The 16,230-nt window shown below is 40.9% G+C and overlaps 1 protein-coding gene across 4 annotated transcripts in view; it reads left to right on the plus strand.

Moving 5' to 3' along the window:
* The window catches only part of SHROOM2 (shroom family member 2), a 123,051-nt gene that overhangs the window by 69,837 nt on the left and 36,984 nt on the right, over positions 1 to 16,230 (plus strand). For 2 of the 4 annotated variants that reach the window (XM_027735242.2, XM_027735243.1), the window contains 2 exons: positions 7,019 to 7,150; positions 12,467 to 15,095. In XM_027735242.2, the coding sequence (XP_027591043.2) occupies positions 7,019 to 7,150; positions 12,467 to 15,095 (2,761 nt within the window). Of the gene's footprint in view, positions 1 to 5,893; positions 5,947 to 7,018; positions 7,151 to 12,466; positions 15,096 to 16,230 lie in introns of those variants that run through there. The other 2 variants (XM_039379241.1, XM_027735241.2) reach the window with 2 other exon arrangements.

A 16,230-nucleotide genomic window follows, 5' to 3' on the forward strand; every position in this document is an offset into this window, starting at 1 on the left:
ATTGCCTTAAAGTACTTGTTATGATATTTACCAGTAGTTTTTTGGGTTTATTACTCACTATGTACAGGCATTTTACACATCTTAAGTTTAATTTGTAAAATATAAAGTGAGGATGTGATATCTCTACACAGTTAACTTAAAATTTTAAGTCCTGATGTTTCTGCCTCAGCCAGGAAGGTCCTGGGTTTTGGCTTTTGAGAGGGGTTTAGGCTGTCACTGTAGGTACTGTCCTTCTCTGAAAGGATGTTTAAGGCTCTCCTGGATAAACAGTCTGAATGGTGGCACAGAGTGTACTTTAGAAAAAGCATTTAAATTGCTGCTGTCTAGCCAGAGAACAGTAGGAAGTTGGGGCATCTAAGGCTGAATCTGAGCGAAAGGCAGTAGGACAATCTTACAGAAAGGGAACCAAGTGGCTCAGGCTGTGATGTTCTAAAAAGCAGCAGGGAGGTGAACTGTAAAGTGGACTATGGGTCAGGTTTTAGCAGGGCTTTGGTATATTGGAAGACTAAAAAAACAGTAGGTGGAGTGCAAAACCTGGACAGAGAAATTGTGGGAGTATTTTGGATTTAGAAAAACCTAAAAAGTCACTTTGCATGTATGTATATATCTGTGCATATATCTATAGAGGGATATATGTGTGTGTGTGTGTGCGCACACGCGTGTGTGTGTATATATATATATAAAACTTCTGTGAATAATTTCTATCGGATATGAGTGACAGTGAAGGTTTACTTCAGAATATATTGTGGGAGTTTTTTTATTTTGGGTGAATCCTGTAATATGCAATTGTTGCATGAAAATTTTCAGGGGGGCTTTCTGTGGTTTTGTTCCTTCTCATATTCTTTTACGCATATATACCACCCTCCTGCCTTTATTTTTAAATAAACAAAGAAGAAATAAAGTAGGAGATTAACTGTGTTCAGAAAAAGTATTCAACCTCAAGTTTTGGGTGATTTGTCCTCTCTTGGTTTGCTGTTACATCCAGAGATATAGATATACCTGTATGTCAGGAGGCAGGACAACATTGAAAATGGCAAGGGGAAAGGAGCAGGGAATTGTATTGCCCTTAACCTAAAGCTTTTTTATGGAATTGGTAACAACTCTTTAGCCTAAATTAGGATAATTCTTGTATTACTGAGAATGACACAAGAAACTGTTCACATTTCTTATGTAGTTTTGCTCCTGGACCTTAATCTTTTGCCAGATTTCAGATGCTTCATTCCTGTATTACCCTGACAGGTAGATCTGCCAGTGGTGACTAACATAGCATGGAGTAATTTGAATTCTATGAATGTAGTTGTCTGAGAGAACACCTAATGTCTTTGTCTGTGTAGGGTGATGACTCCTTTAGTACTCTATCGATGACTCTATAGAAAGGAATGTTGTTTGTCTGTTTAAAGGGAGGATAAGAAGCAAGAGGGAAGACATTCTGACCAAATGACAATTTTTTCTTCTCTCTAGAGAAATCATGAGCTCCCAAGTTAGGCAGCTGGGTGAGATTTTCACAATCTGCAGTGAAAAATACATAGAACAATTTTTGGAAGGAAAAACAGTCACATCGTCAATTTCTTATTATTTGAGGCCCCTGTAGGTAACTGCAGCTTCATGGTGGTTTTCAGCCTCCTTTTTTTTCCTGTCAACGATTCAGAAGACTAAAAAAATCCAAATAATGTTTTTAATAAATCAAATAAGTCATTTAGTAGTTTATTCATAGTGGCCTTTTGCATATGCAGTTAATTGCATTCTATGTTGGTCTTCTAGAGTATTTTGTTCCATTGAGCACAAGATTGGTGAACTGCAAAATAAAAAAAAACAAACACCAAAAAAAACCAAAAACCAACAAAAAATATGTGGATTGGAAGGACTTTTTTCCCACAGCACATACAGATTTATTGAAAAAAATTGTTAATGAAGTGTTGGTATGTCTGGCCTAGTGTTACTGTAAAGGAGGGGAGGTGAGAAAGCTGAGAACTATGAAGCTGTTTGGGATTTATAAGCAGACAAACAAGGGCACCTGTGCTGTCACTACAAATTCTTGGCATTTTCTCTATGTGGACTAAGAAACTATATGAGTGGCTTGCTGAGTTCATCCCAAGTACTGAAACCCTCCTTGCTGACTTGCTTGGCTGGCATGGGGTCGCACTGTTAGTAACTGGTCATATGTTTCTGTAGCACAAACAAATGGTTTGGTTTATTTGGCTGTGAAACAATCTAAGGGCACCTTGTGAGCTGTACCTCTCAGTATGTGCAGTGCCTGAGAGTGTTTCTTACTTGAGAATGCCAACTGAATTGTGTATTTGACCTTTGAGCTTGTGCAGGTTTCCATTTTATCTCAGGGCTGCAGCCCTTTAGTGCATTTCCTTAGCCTTGCATCCTTGGCATGTCTTGTAGCCAGTTACACGGGGTTTGGGACCAATTTCTAGTTATGGACAAGGTTTGAAATGACTGTCAGTAGTTTGGACATTCTGCTGCAACTGTGAAAAAGTGAACTTGGGCTACTTTAAAAACAAAGTGCTGGAGAGAGGCTTTGCTGCACTGCTGAAAAGTCTTGAGTTGCATTGTGGTGAATGAAGGGAGAATAGTTTTATTTTGATAGCTGCTGTTCAGTGTCAATGCATTGACTGGTTCCCAAATTCTGGTGTTTGCCGGGTGTTCTTTGAAACACGTGGACTATACTGTGAAACAGCGGTCTGCAGCTTTCTGTAGAAATTAAAGTGACTGAAAACTGAATGTTTTTTTTTAAAAGAATCTTTAATATAAATAATTGCTACAAGAGTTTTAACTCAGATAATTAGGGCTGACAGTGTGTAACAGGAAGAGTAAAAAATAATAGATGCTTCTACAGACTCAGCTCAGTTGTAGACTCAACTCATTTCTGACTGAAGCCACTGACTGATTTTTTTTAAATTAGAAAATTGGGATTTTTTGCCTAAACCCAGGTTTTATTATGGTGAGACCACGCCTTGAGTACTGCATTCAGCTCTGGCATCTCTAGTACAGGAAGACAGTAATCACAGTAGTGACAACAGTAAGCGGCAGTTCGGGAGCAGGGGCAGACCCCGAGCGGCGGTGACGGCCGGGCCCGGGGCCGCCCCGCGCACGGCGCCGCCGGCAGGGGGAGCGGGGGGGCTGCGGGGCCGCGCCCGCCGCCTGCCCGGGCAGCGCCGCACGGGATTTGGGATGGGGCACCCCCGGAGGGCAGCGCCGGAAGAGCGTTGGGATGCGACACCCTCGGAGGGCAGCGCGTGAAGAGTGAGGGGCTTTGGGCGAAGGCGAAACGGATTTCCTTTTCCCCCGCTTCTCCCTCCCGGACGGACTCAGCCATTTTGAAGAATTGTATAGATTTAATGTGAAAAGTGATCGTAGGGATCGGTAAATTTGAGGCAGCATAAGGACAAGAAATAACAGAAGATAGCCTTTAAAAAGGAATGACAAGCCAGTTTTTTGATTCAGAACTGCGACACATGCAGCCCCTGTCGTGTGAGGCTGGCCCTGCTTGCAGTGAAAGGTGCAGCTTCAGGCTTGTGTGTGAGCCAGCAGTCAGCCCTTTGCTGATTCAGCAGGGGACTGGAATGAAGCGTTAACAGACAAATTACATATTAGGAAGAAATTCTTTACCGTAAGGGTAGTGAGGCACGGCAACAGGTTGCACGGTTGTGGATGCCTCATCCCTGGGAGTGTGCAAAGCCAGGGTGGATGGGGTTTTGAGAAACCTGACTAATGGAAGGTGTCCCTTCCCGTGGCAGGGGGTTTGGAACTGAGTGATCTTTAAGTTCCCTTCCAACCCAAACCGTTGTATGTTTCTATGAAATAAATTCTAGCAATTGCTTTCCACCTGGATGCAGGTCCCTGGAAATGCCTGTCACCTTTTTGCTTTGGTTATTCCCAATGCAAAAGCCTGTATGACAGGGTTACAACAGAGGAGCTGTTTGGTAGATAAGAATGAAACAAATTCTGTTGTTGGAGGTGGTGCTGGGGAAATAAATGCCTATGTTGCTGTATCTGCTAGCCTTTTATCTTTTTTCCTTTGTAATGTATCTTCTTCAATACTTATCAACATTTTCCTTCCAGCAGCTTCTGTAAAAGCACTAGTAGAAAGACACTTTCAGTGAAATGCTTTTAATAATGCTTCCATTAATGCCAGAGGTTTTCTGGGTTGTAGGTTCAGATGATCTCATTCTGTCACTCAGAATTAGTACAGAGGTATTACATTAGAATATAAATGCTCAGCTTCCAGCTTCTTTAGTTGCCTGCAAAATATTCCTGTTTTGAATCTTTTAATCTTTTCCTTCTAGTCCTTCTACCCATTTTGCTAAGTTTTAGAATCAATATTTGTGCTGCTCTTCACTTTTTTTTTACGAAAAAAATTGTTTCTTGCAGTGCAGGACATAGTAATTGTAGTTAAATGTTGAGAATCTATCAGAAAGCATTTTTGAGTATGCACAGTAAATTGATTTTTAGTCATGTGAACTTCACAACAAAAGCCGGTGTCTACATGATTCCACCTTTTAGGTATCCCACCAGTATTTTTAGGCTGTTCAGACTATTATGTCAAAAAAACCCCAAACCTCTCAAAAATATCTGTGTGTGCACAAATACAAAACTTTAAACAGAACTTGTAAATTTATGTCCACTTGACTTGTCTTATGTCACGACTCAGTCCAGTCTGTTCCTCCCCTTGCTTGGCTGTTCAGGAAAATGAAAGTGGTGGTGGATATTGTGGCACAGAAAATGCCATCTGAAAATGATATTCATGTAGCAAGGAACTATCTTATGAAGATCTTGAGAAGTTCCATGAGGTACAGTACAGACTTTACATGTGCATCCCTTTCCTTTCTTCCCAGTGATTGGATTCCTCCTACCATTTGCCAAGCCCAAACTGTTGCAGAAGCCCTCTTCCCAACCCTGTTTTCCTTATGCTCCAAATGCTGCTTATATTGTGCTAGTTTTCTAGTCTTGTGTTTCCTTGGTAGTGCATCATAAAGAGTAATTGTCTCATAATAGATAAACCTTTTTAGCTGAATTGATGCCTAAGATGTCTGTTGAATTTGCTCAATAGGTATTTGTAGATTGCTGAGTTGGTGTCAGCACCTTAGAAATTAGCAGTGTGGGGGGAAAAACATTCAATGTTCTGTGCAGCTGAACAGTGGAATGATTTGTTTTCCATACCTGCACACAGGCTCCTAGAACACAAGGACCTTCTGGAGCCCATTATCGCATGGCTGAGCATAATCTTTTGCATTTGTTTGCACTAAGAATATTGGGGCTCCTCTCCTCTCTGAATAACATGTCCTGTCAAGAATGGACAACATGGTGATGCTCTGCTTCACTGTTTTCTCTTCTGTCATGCTGTGAAGAGTAGGCTTTTGTTTATGGAAACAATTAGTTCTTTTTTTAGTGACAGTGAAATTACAGTTTCCCTGTAGAATTATTATTCTCCTTTTGTAATCCTGCATGCAAAGCTTGGAAAGGCAATTCATCATTAATTTCTTCAGATCTTCATGAATGTACTGTGAAAAGCCATGTACTCAAATTTGACCTGTTTTGAAGATATTGAGTTTTACAAGGAGCTTTAGTTTTGGTCTCTAAATCCAGTGGCTGTCTGATAACCTGAATTTATAAAAAGGGGGAATGAGTTAAAAAAAATAGAACTACCTTTAAAGTTCAAATTGAAAATAGGGAACACTTTCTCAGTGTAGCAAATTACTTCTGTAACTCAGACAAATGACTTAACCTTGAAGTAATAAATTTTGTGAATACATAAGTGCATTAAAAAAATCTCAAGAACTAAGGTCCTGTAAGCCTTTATTTCAGACTCTGACTTGGAATGATGGGATTTGTCAAACCTTATACCTCATTTAAATTTTAAATTACACTTCCTCCAGGATAAGCCAAGGAGAAGAGCAGGATGAATTACCTTCACAGAAGTTCCTGCTTCATTCCCAGGTGACTGACAGGGTCTAGACAAATGGCCTGTACTTGGCATCTGCTCACTAAAACAGAAGTAGCTGGGTTCCACCAGGAGGCCTATTTAACCTTGGGGGGGGGAAAGAATGCACTTATTTCATGAGTGCTGAGAGGTGTTACAAAGAGCAAGTCCTTGGAAGGAAGTGCAAGCCGTTGTTACTAATTCCTGAGTAGAAGGAAGGGGTAGAGGAGTATGGAGCATGGAGCAGTTTTGCACAACAGTTTTTAAGGTGCAAAGCTCTAACAACTTACTGTTGTACTTCTTAGAAGGGATCTCTTCAGTTAAGTGACCATGTATGCTTGGAGATGATATCCAAGTAAATGTTTGTGGAACTTACATGATTTGCTGAACTGTTTTTGAGATGTATTCTTTAAAAAAACAAATCCAGAAAACCCCAAACCAAACAAAACCCCCCTGCATATCTGGGGTACGAAACATTTCAAGAGCTGAAGCAGAACTTGGCTGGAGTTAAAATGATAAGTTATATCACTATTACTAACTTGTATGAAACAATGTAGATGGCTTTAATCCTTCCTGTCATTAACTCTTTTCTTCCCAGCTTTTCCCATATACAGCTACCTACAGTAAAACCTTACCAAAGCCCTACTGTTGTCAAGTTGTAAACAAGTCCTAAGTCTCAGTATTAGCTTTAACTATTAAAGCTCTGGATATGTGTCAAGTACTTTAAAATTTATTTATCTGTCTCTGTACTTTGTGAAAAACACCCACCCACCCCACCCCTAATAAAAAAAATAAAAAATTAAAAGCAAACAAACCAAAAAAGGGGAATAAAAAAAGCTCACCAAAGAAATTACCCAAGCACAGACCTTGGAGAGTATTGGCATTTCAGTGCATCTCAAGCATTTTAAATAAATGGCGATGTCTTTTCAAACTGGCATGCATGCAGAAAGTTTTGCTGTCGTTTAAAGTCATTATGCTTCTGTCCTATCTGTGAAATCTTTTACTACCAGCCTGGTAGATTTTTTGCTGCATATCACCTTATTGAACTGTTTGCATTAGACTAGTACACTCTACCTCTCTTGTTTTCAGGAGAAATGACCTAGCCTGCAGGCCACACTCCTGGCACGCAACCAAATTTACGGAAAGTCAGCCTGAGACAGCCACGTCACACCTTTCCTCGTCTAATGCCTGCGCCGCCTGGCACTCCCACTATCATGCAAGGTGAGTCTCTGCCTAAAGTAACACACATTAAGCTCTAACAATGACACTGTAGTAATGTTTGTCATGTCGTTGAGTGGGGTTTTTTTAGAACAACAAATGCAGAATTGTTGTATTGTACTTCTTTAGTATTGCCTGTGCTTTTAGTGCTTAAAGGGGGAGTTTGGGAAGTTTGATGTATGGATGAGTGGATTTCAGAATCAGTATGTGATACGTGCATATGATTGAAAGGTAAGAAATTATCTTTAAGGGCAATCAAAACGTTCTGTTTCTTGTTCTGCATTTCCTTTCAGTGTCTACTGGTAAAATCCTAAGGCAAAGAAACTATCAAAATTAACATTCATAAAGTGAAAGAGGAAAGGGAGAAGAAATTGATAAATACTGTTTCAGACAATTAAAAGGGCTTTTTCTAAAGGGACGGTGTGGAATCTTTTATTGTTGGACTTTAAGATATTATTGGTTTTATTAGTTAAACTGTCTTTCTGTAATCTGATCTTCCCTACACCTGTGATCTCGCTTGTGTAGACAGGTAGTAAGACCGATGATTTTCAGTCCCTGTTTAAAGCACCTTAATATTTGTTAGGTCTCATTCAACACTAAGGGAGAAAGGCTAGCACCCATGCAGTTTGAGCTGTGAAACTGTAAACCTTTAGGTCATGGCTGTTTGTTCCTGGTTACAGGTTCTTGTTTATTTCCTGCTCATAGATGACATTCTTTAGCATTTCACAAGGATTTTTTTGGTTGTTGGTTGTGTATGTGGGGGGGGAGGGTTGTGGGGTTTTTATTTGGTTGGTTTTTGTTGGGTTTTTTTTGTTACTTTTTCCTTCTCGGTTCCCATTGTGGCATAGTTACATCGAGCATTAAAGAAAATGAGCCTGGTTTACAATCCCAGTTTGGGAAGTGGACTTCTGTTTTCTGTGTTGACTGCTGTACATTCTCCGTCATTACTTCTTGATGCTAATTTATTGTGGTGGTCAAAATAAAAGAACATTATTTACATTTTTACGGTTGTTTTTACATTGTTTTCTTTGGAAGCTTCTTACTATTTTTAAAATCACTTACTGTCTGCCCCTGAAAAAAGTATCAATGTTAACATTAGGCAGAAATGTTTTTAAATGTTTTTTGTAATACTTTATTAGCAGAAGTTTTAGCAAATCCTTGATTATAGTTGCTGCTGGCTTACACTGATTTAAAGTTTGTATTTAAATATCATGTAGTTGGGTTAATTTAGATTTATAGATTTGAAGACAGTAAAAGTCCTTGTACATAGAAACAAAATTCAGAAACTTCTAAAAACTTCTATTGTGTTCCTCATTGCAATGCTATAGCTATAGCTACTATTAATGAGTCTTCTAACTGAGCTGTAAATCAGTATATTCTTCCTGCTCTTCCTGGTGGTTGTCCTTGTGAAAGTAAAATACTACAAGACACGTGTCTCAAGGTGTGATTTGATAGGAGCCGGGTGTGCCCCAGTACTTGGAAAAGAAAAAAAATATTGGTTCAAGGCCAGTTTGAAATAAGGTTTGGTCAGGAAATTGTGTATGTAAAGGAAGAGAGGGGGGTAGGAACAGAGCAATCCCCTCCCCTCACATATCAGAAATAGCAGCAATTGCTGGTAGATATGAATATTAATTAAAAGGGCAAATTCTTTCTCATTTTTTCTCAGATGCTGACCAAAGATTTAGTGGCTTTAGCACAGTATAATAGCAGGGTTCCCAGGTCACTGCTATCCTGAACCCCTTGGCTGCCTGTGCTGCCCACTTGAAAGGTGATGTATTTGGGAGATTTGTCAGCCCTGGTGTCTGTTGTCCAAGACAGTTTCAGTGGCAGAGCTGGTTTCAGACTGCGGCTGCTTGAGGGGGGCCCAGCATTCCTAGAGTGGCAGCCCAAGGAATTGGGTATTTTGAGGATCAGACTTGCAGAGGCGGGGTGGTTTGGGCTTGCTGATCTGCAGGAAGAGGTGAGCAGCATCAGGGATTCCCCACTTTCAAAGTACAATTCACAAAACAGAGAAGCACAGAGCTGATCAGGAGGCACAGCAATCAGTAGCTGAAAGCATCAGTATGCAAGGAGATAATGGAAATAGCCCAAGGAGGGAATATTTCTAGCCCAAGCATCCCACCCCTGGGCTGTTTCTGGAATTTCGTGTCCTTCCTTGAGCTAAGCATCTGAGACTGGTATTCACAGCCTAAAATCTCCTCTGAATGTACCTGCCTGCATTTTCTCTGTGAGTGTGAAAATTCACTAAATCACTTGTAAAACATGGAGAGTTCATTTAGGGGGAGAGATGCTTTCCGCTCTCTTCCAAGCAGGATATACCTGGATTTTTTGTGTTGATGGAGTGGGGCACAGCTGGCCAAAACAGCTCCCTGAAGTTTGTCCTCACTGTCTAGCTAGGTGTGAGATTTAAGTAGGCAATTTGATTTGGTTTGGGTTTGGGGTTTTTCTGTTGTTGATTGGTTGGTTTTGGTGGTTTGGATTTTTTTGGCAGCCTGATGAATTTGAACCTTGGAGAAGGTGTGTGAAGTTAGAGGAAGACAGACAAACCAGAGGAGCCTGTGTATAGGAGAGAGGGTAGTTCTGGAGCCCAGCTCTCCACATCCAGCATTATATGTGGGGTATCCTGTGACTTTAATTCAAAAACTGTAAGCTATCTTGGGAGCACTAGGCTAGGTCTAGGTGCCTCTCATGCAAGGCTAGAGAGATAAAACTTGTAACGCTTTTGGTGTCTTCATCTCCCTCTGTGAGTCTTTTGTCTTTTTCACAGAGGTCATACCTTAATGACAGGCTAAACTAAGACACAGACTAAACTAAGACTAAACAGGCCCATCCTAAACTAAGGCCAAGTGCATTTTTCTGGAAGGTGTGTCTATGAACTCTCTTAAGTTGTTGAAAGTTTAAACTCTGCATTTTCTTCCAGTAGGAGAAAATGTAATACTGTAATAGAGGACCCTACAGGCTTTGGTTTTTTCGGTGCCCTTGGCTGTGCAGTTGCAGCCAACAACCTATTTTACTTCATTCTTGCCTTACTGGTGTGGCTGTGAGGCAAGTATGCTTTGAGAAGGTTTTGGGGCAGTTGGGGTCAGGTACATGTGATTTATAATCCCATGCAGTTGAATGTGGTCTGATTTACTGAGATGTTGTTATTGCTGTAAGGACCCAGAAGCAGAAACTCATGCCCTGGGTTGGGAGGGATGCTTATTGGCCAAAGTGGCCAAGGATGGTGTTTGTAGATTATTTCTGGATTTCACGTGCCAAACTTCGACCAGCAGTGTGAATCCACAATGCTCTTGTGAATCCACTGTAAAAAAGCTGTTGAGAGAAGGGTATCCTGGGATGCCAGGCTCAGGCAGAGAATTGGCTTTTTGACTTCCATGTCAGGGTTCATAGGAGGATTGCCCTGCAGGAGGCTATGCTTTGCAGTAACATGCCATCAGAAATCCACCTGTCCTTCCTTTAAAGTATTTGTTGCATCTGCTAGATTTCCATTAGGCATTTTCTAGCAGGGCTTTGACCTATTATGCTGATGATCTCTGCTGCACATGTGATACCAGCAGATTTACATGAGACCCGTAATTTGTAAATTGAGTCTTTCCTGCACAAGTGTTACCTTTATTTTAATCAATGCCAAGTACCTGGTTGTATTTTATGATCCTAAGGGTCTTTTTCAACCTTAACAGTTCTATAATCTCCTTAGTGCTAAAGAGGGTGGGAAAATATCAACAATTTTTAGTAATATCTGGCTTGCATTATTCATTGGCAAAGGAAATTCTAGTAATGACCAAGATACTTTTTGCATGAAACACTGTATCAACCTAAGATGACATTTAAGACCTTTTTAGGGATTCAGCTAGATGTTTTAAATGCTGAAAATAAATTAATGAAAAAACAAAAAACCCTGCAAGAGGAGGCCAATGCTAGTGTATTTTGTTAATAAAGTGCTTTTAGAATATAAACATAAAGTACATCTTCTCTTATTTCATATACATTGGGTTTGACCACATTATATTAAAAAAAAATTTAAAAGACTGTAGTAATAGAGGGGGAAAGCAATTCTCCTGTTAGTACTGAATTCCAAAGAACTGTTGAGTTGACCTTTGCAATATTTTTGACAGAAGAAAATATCTATATAACTCTTTGTATTTTTTATGTGGACTAATCTAATTTCATTGCTAGCTTTCACAGGCCTCTTTACTGCACAGAATTTGATGGATACTTCATGTAATTATAGCTGTAGGGAAGTAGAATAATTCTGGGAATTTCAACCAAGGGGCTTTGCATGCAAGGGCGAGAATTTGAATTTGGTACATAAAAGCAGGAGGAGCTGCCACTGAAGTTCAAACAGGGAGATGTGATGAGAATAATTGGGAAGACGGTTGTCTCAGCATCAGCGTGTTGGGTTGATGGGAGATGGATCCTGTGAGAGAGAAAAGAAATGAAAGAAAATGGAAAACTCGTTGGGTAGATTTTGGAATAGTGTCCTTGGTAAAAGACCCAGAGAAAATACAGTGTCAAAGATGATGTTTCTATAGATGAAAGAGCAGCAGGGAGAAACTGGTGGCAGTAAGGTTCTTGAAGGAAGGTCAGAAGTATAAGGTTGGCCATGCAGAGTTTATGTTGCTCTAGCATCTTCTCCTGAAGTTTTCCTGTCGGTGTTGTGGAACTGGGTGGAATTGAATGACATTGTAAGGGCGTCCACCTGAGACTGCTTTGAAACCACACTGATAAGGTGCATGTGCAGGCTCACAACTGGAGTGGTGGTGGTTGAGACAAATGTATTTAGTGAACCTCTGCTTAAAAGTTAGAATATCAAATGAACAGGCAGATTTGGATTTAACTTTGTGGGAATAACTTTATAACAAGGGAATAACTTTATGGGCTGAAGACATTTAGAGTGACATTTACAGAGATGAAGAGGGAAGTACATTAATAGCTGGAAGAATCGGGGTACCTGGAAAATAAGCTGGTGTTTGTCCTGGGAAAGAGGGAGCTAATGGAGCTCAAACTATACTTTTTAAAAGCAAAGTTAGCAAAATCAACATGTTGCAGAGGGAGAGGGAAACCTTCAAGAAGATAAACTTACTAGTGAACTTACATAAGGAAGTTGAGTTAGTTACTAAGGTTTCAAGCACTGAATCAGTGACAGAGTATAAAGTTGAAGCCCTGACTTTTTGTTCAAACTTTCAGTTTTATTAGATTGTTTGTCCTTAACTCCTGTGCAGATGGATCTTAACCAATGTTATTAAAATAAGTGGCTATATATTTGTGACATTTTTTGACTGGTTTATTTATTTTGATGCTTTTTTTCATTTCCTACAGTAGTTGTTCTTCTCATGACCTGTCAAACTCGTGGGATCAGTCAAGTCTATATCGCACTTCTGACCAATTCAGCTCTTTGGGAAGTATGGACAGCTGGGACCACACTCCACAAGTAGCCCAGTATGGAAGACTTTCTTCTGCAAGGTCTAATAGTAGCATTGATCATCTAGGGAGCCAGAGTAAGCGGGATTCAGCCTATGGGTCTTTCTCCACGAGTTCTAGCACCCCTGACCACACTCTGTCCAATGCAGACACTTCTTCGACAGAGAACATGCTATACAAAGTGGGCCACTGGGAGACTGCTAAGCATGGAAGCAAGTCTGGCCAGTTTTTGAATGACAGCAGTGGAATAGAGGACAAACCTGGGTATTTGCCAGCTCCCATTCAATATGAGAACAACAAAAGTCCTAGAATAGAGGAACACCCAGATAGCAAGCTCACTAGCTCTGGAAGATCCAGTTTTGGACCTGTCTGGTATGTTCCTGATAAGAAGAAGTCTTCATCTCCTCCTCCTCCCCCCCCACCTCTTCGTAGTGACAGCTTTGCTGCTATCAAAGGCCATGAGAAAGCCCATGGCCCTGTGTACTCAGAGGGTGCCAGCACGCAGCACTTTACAGCCCTGAACCGATCTCAGCCCAGGAATGACTGGAGCTTGGAAACTGTGGAGCAGCAGCGGCGGCTCTCCAGAGCATGTGACAGGAGGATCAGCAGCTCAAGTTATAAATCCGATCTCAGTTCAGAACATGCTTTTTCTTCAACTGGTGAAAGGTACAGTAGTAATGCAGGACCTGTGAACAGACTGCAGTCATCCTTGTCCAGCACCGACGTTCGGTTTGCACAGCCTGCTTACACTTACCACCACCAGCACCAGTACAGCGATGAAAGCACTTTTTATCACAGTGCAAGAATCTTAGCTGCACCTAAAGATCAGCAACATTATCTGTCCTACAGTGGCATTCAGGAGTTATCTACAGATCATTTTCATGGCTACAGTCCAAACCAAGCCAGCCTGCTCAACACTGCCTCTTTGAACAGTGCTGCTGAACAGAAGGTGGACAACACTGGACAGAGTCGATATTATTGTGTGACGGCAAAACATCCTGCTCAGGGAAGCTCAAAGCCAGTACAACTCAAGGATGACAGCTGGAAACCTGCAGTGGGAACTGATGTATCGCTTGGACCTCATGAAAATCCTGCAGTTATCACAATGGCCCAAACCCCAAAATACTATCTACCTCAACAATCTATTGAATCTTCACTGAAAAGGTGTGAGAACAGTAGTCATTACCCAATGGACAGAGAGCGGGATGTAATAGAAGAAGCTAAAAAACCCAGTCATACTGAAAAGTCTGGACAAAAGAAAAACTGTGAGAGCAGCTTTGAGGAAAGTGAAACTAGGCATGGTCAGCAGGATTATGTAAAGAGTTGTGTCCTTACCACTGAAAACAGATCTGCTCAGAAAGATTTTAGGTGGGGTAAAGATGAGAGTAGCAAGATTTCTCCTCAGAAGACCCCAATGTTGCACTCTTTAGCTCAGGAAGGGAAAAAGCAGTCTGACAGCAACCCAGAAGTGGTAACAGAACGACAGGCTCCATTTGACACTCACTTGTCTAAACAGGCACGAAGGAGTGATCGTTTTGCAACAACCCTGAGAAATGAGATCCAAATGAGAAGAGCAAAGCTGCAGAAAAGTAGAAGTACTGCTACGTTAGTAGGGTCATCTGAAGCGGAGGAGTGCAATGAGACCTGGAAACCAGATTCAACAGGGAATGTCACCACCTCCCCAGACACAAACTTTACCAGCACCTACAAAGATCACCTTAAGGAAGCTCAGGCCAGGGTTCTGAGGGCGACATCCTTCAAACGTCGGGACTTGGAGCCCAGCCCTGCTGAATATCTCCCCCGGTCACCTGAGCGGAAAACTGGTAGTCACAACTCTTCGTTATTGGCTTTGGTTTCTGAAGATGTGTCTGGATTCTTCGAGGCTACACAAGCTAAACCGAACCCTTCAGGGAGTGGCACTCATCATGTTTCTCGCATTGGAGCCAGGAAGAGGTTCACAACAGAGCAAAAGCTGAAGTCTTACTCTGAACCAGAGAAGATGAATGAGGTGGGGATGTCAGAGGATGAGTGCCATGCTCATTGTCGTCCAGATATACCAGAAGAAGCCCTGGGCTCATTTGCAGACAGGTGGAAATTTTTTGAAGAAACAAGTAAACCTGCATTTAGAAAATCATCACAGAAATTTGTTCCCCATGGTCTAGCAGAGGGACAGCCTGAGAGGAAAACTCGTGGTGGACAAGAGGGAGAGGAGTTGTGGTATGAGAGAAGGAGTCGGGTGGGCTCTGCTGGGCTTGAAACTGCTCATGCTTCAAAAGATAGTATTCACCACAGCAGCAGCAATAAGGCTGCTGATAGGATTGTGAAATCTGCACAGCCACAGCGCCTGGGAACCTTTGCAGAGTATGAGGCATCATGGAAGGAGCAGCGGAAGCCAATAGAACCAAGGAACTCAGGAAGGTACCATTCAGCTGATAACATCCTTGATGCAGGCCATGAACAACATGGGAAATCCCAATACACCCATGAGAGGTCTAGATCATCCCCTTCCACTGATTTCTACAAACAGGTACAAGTGTCTTTTGCATTATCCTTTAAATTGCCTAAGGCGGTGGGGGACAGGAGAGGAGTAGAGGGGGGAAGAGAATTTTTATGAAAATTTCCAGTTTAGGAATACAATGTAATATGGGGTTTGCCTTTGGTCAGTAAAGGAATAAATTTTATGGGTAGCTCTCATAAGTAAAATGAGGAAGATCAAATATTTTACTGCACAAGAGCAATTGGATCAAGTAATTTCTTGTATGTTGTAGCCAGAAGGAAGAAAACAATGTGGTTGATTCGATAATATCCTTTTTTTTACGGTAGAGATGTAGGAGGATCAAAGCAATCTTCACCCATAGTTATTTTTTCGTTGGTGTAGCTGACTTCCCCATTTTAAGGTTTTCAGTTCTCTGAAACTATGAAGAAAAATGTTGCAAAGGGAAATAATATGTACTTTTGTCCAATTTTGTTAATGGTCTAATAGTTTCCATGGATTTCCTCTTCTAAATTTGCTTGCTGCAAAAGCTACATAGGATAAAACGTCTGTCTAATAAAGTTTAGAGGTTATAAATATGCCTGTTAATGGTAAAGCTACACTACAGCAACAAATGAAACTTCTTAGTGTTTTGTTTTATGTCAGTTTACTTGATTTAAGATGTATACATTTATTCCTTAGAGAGTTGCCAAATGTCTGTTCAACTTGCAAGTAAATATTAAGTTAATTTTTAACTGAGCAGGCCAGGGAATGGTTGGCAGGTGGCACTGCAAGTAAACAGAGAAACCAAGTTTCTTTAGTTCTCTGTTAAAAGATGTTGTTCAAGCTGCTACAAGATTGTCTGATACCTCTAAGGAGTCAGAGTGTGTTCGACTTGTGTTGAACTTTGCCTTATGCAAGAAAAGACTAGAAGCAATGCAGTTGTGTGTATTATTTTTGCCTCATTTTTTTCCCCTGTTGCTAAAAACATTGCATGCATACACACATCACCTGTGTGTGTGTGTAGACATGGAGTAGAATGAGAATACCTCAAGAAGAAACAAAAATGTTGATCTCTAAAAGTTGTGAGCTGTCTTTCTGTAAGTTTTTTGTGTCTTTAAGTTTTGCAAAAGTTATTTTTGAACTCTATGTGCAGAATTAATTATGCAGATAATTTATTAGGGTAGAG

This window comes from Pipra filicauda, unplaced genomic scaffold (assembly GCF_003945595.2).
Source record: "Pipra filicauda isolate LSUMZ 115617 unplaced genomic scaffold, ASM394559v2 scaffold160_size1671714_pilon, whole genome shotgun sequence".
Classification (NCBI taxonomy): Eukaryota; Metazoa; Chordata; class Aves; order Passeriformes; family Pipridae; genus Pipra; species Pipra filicauda.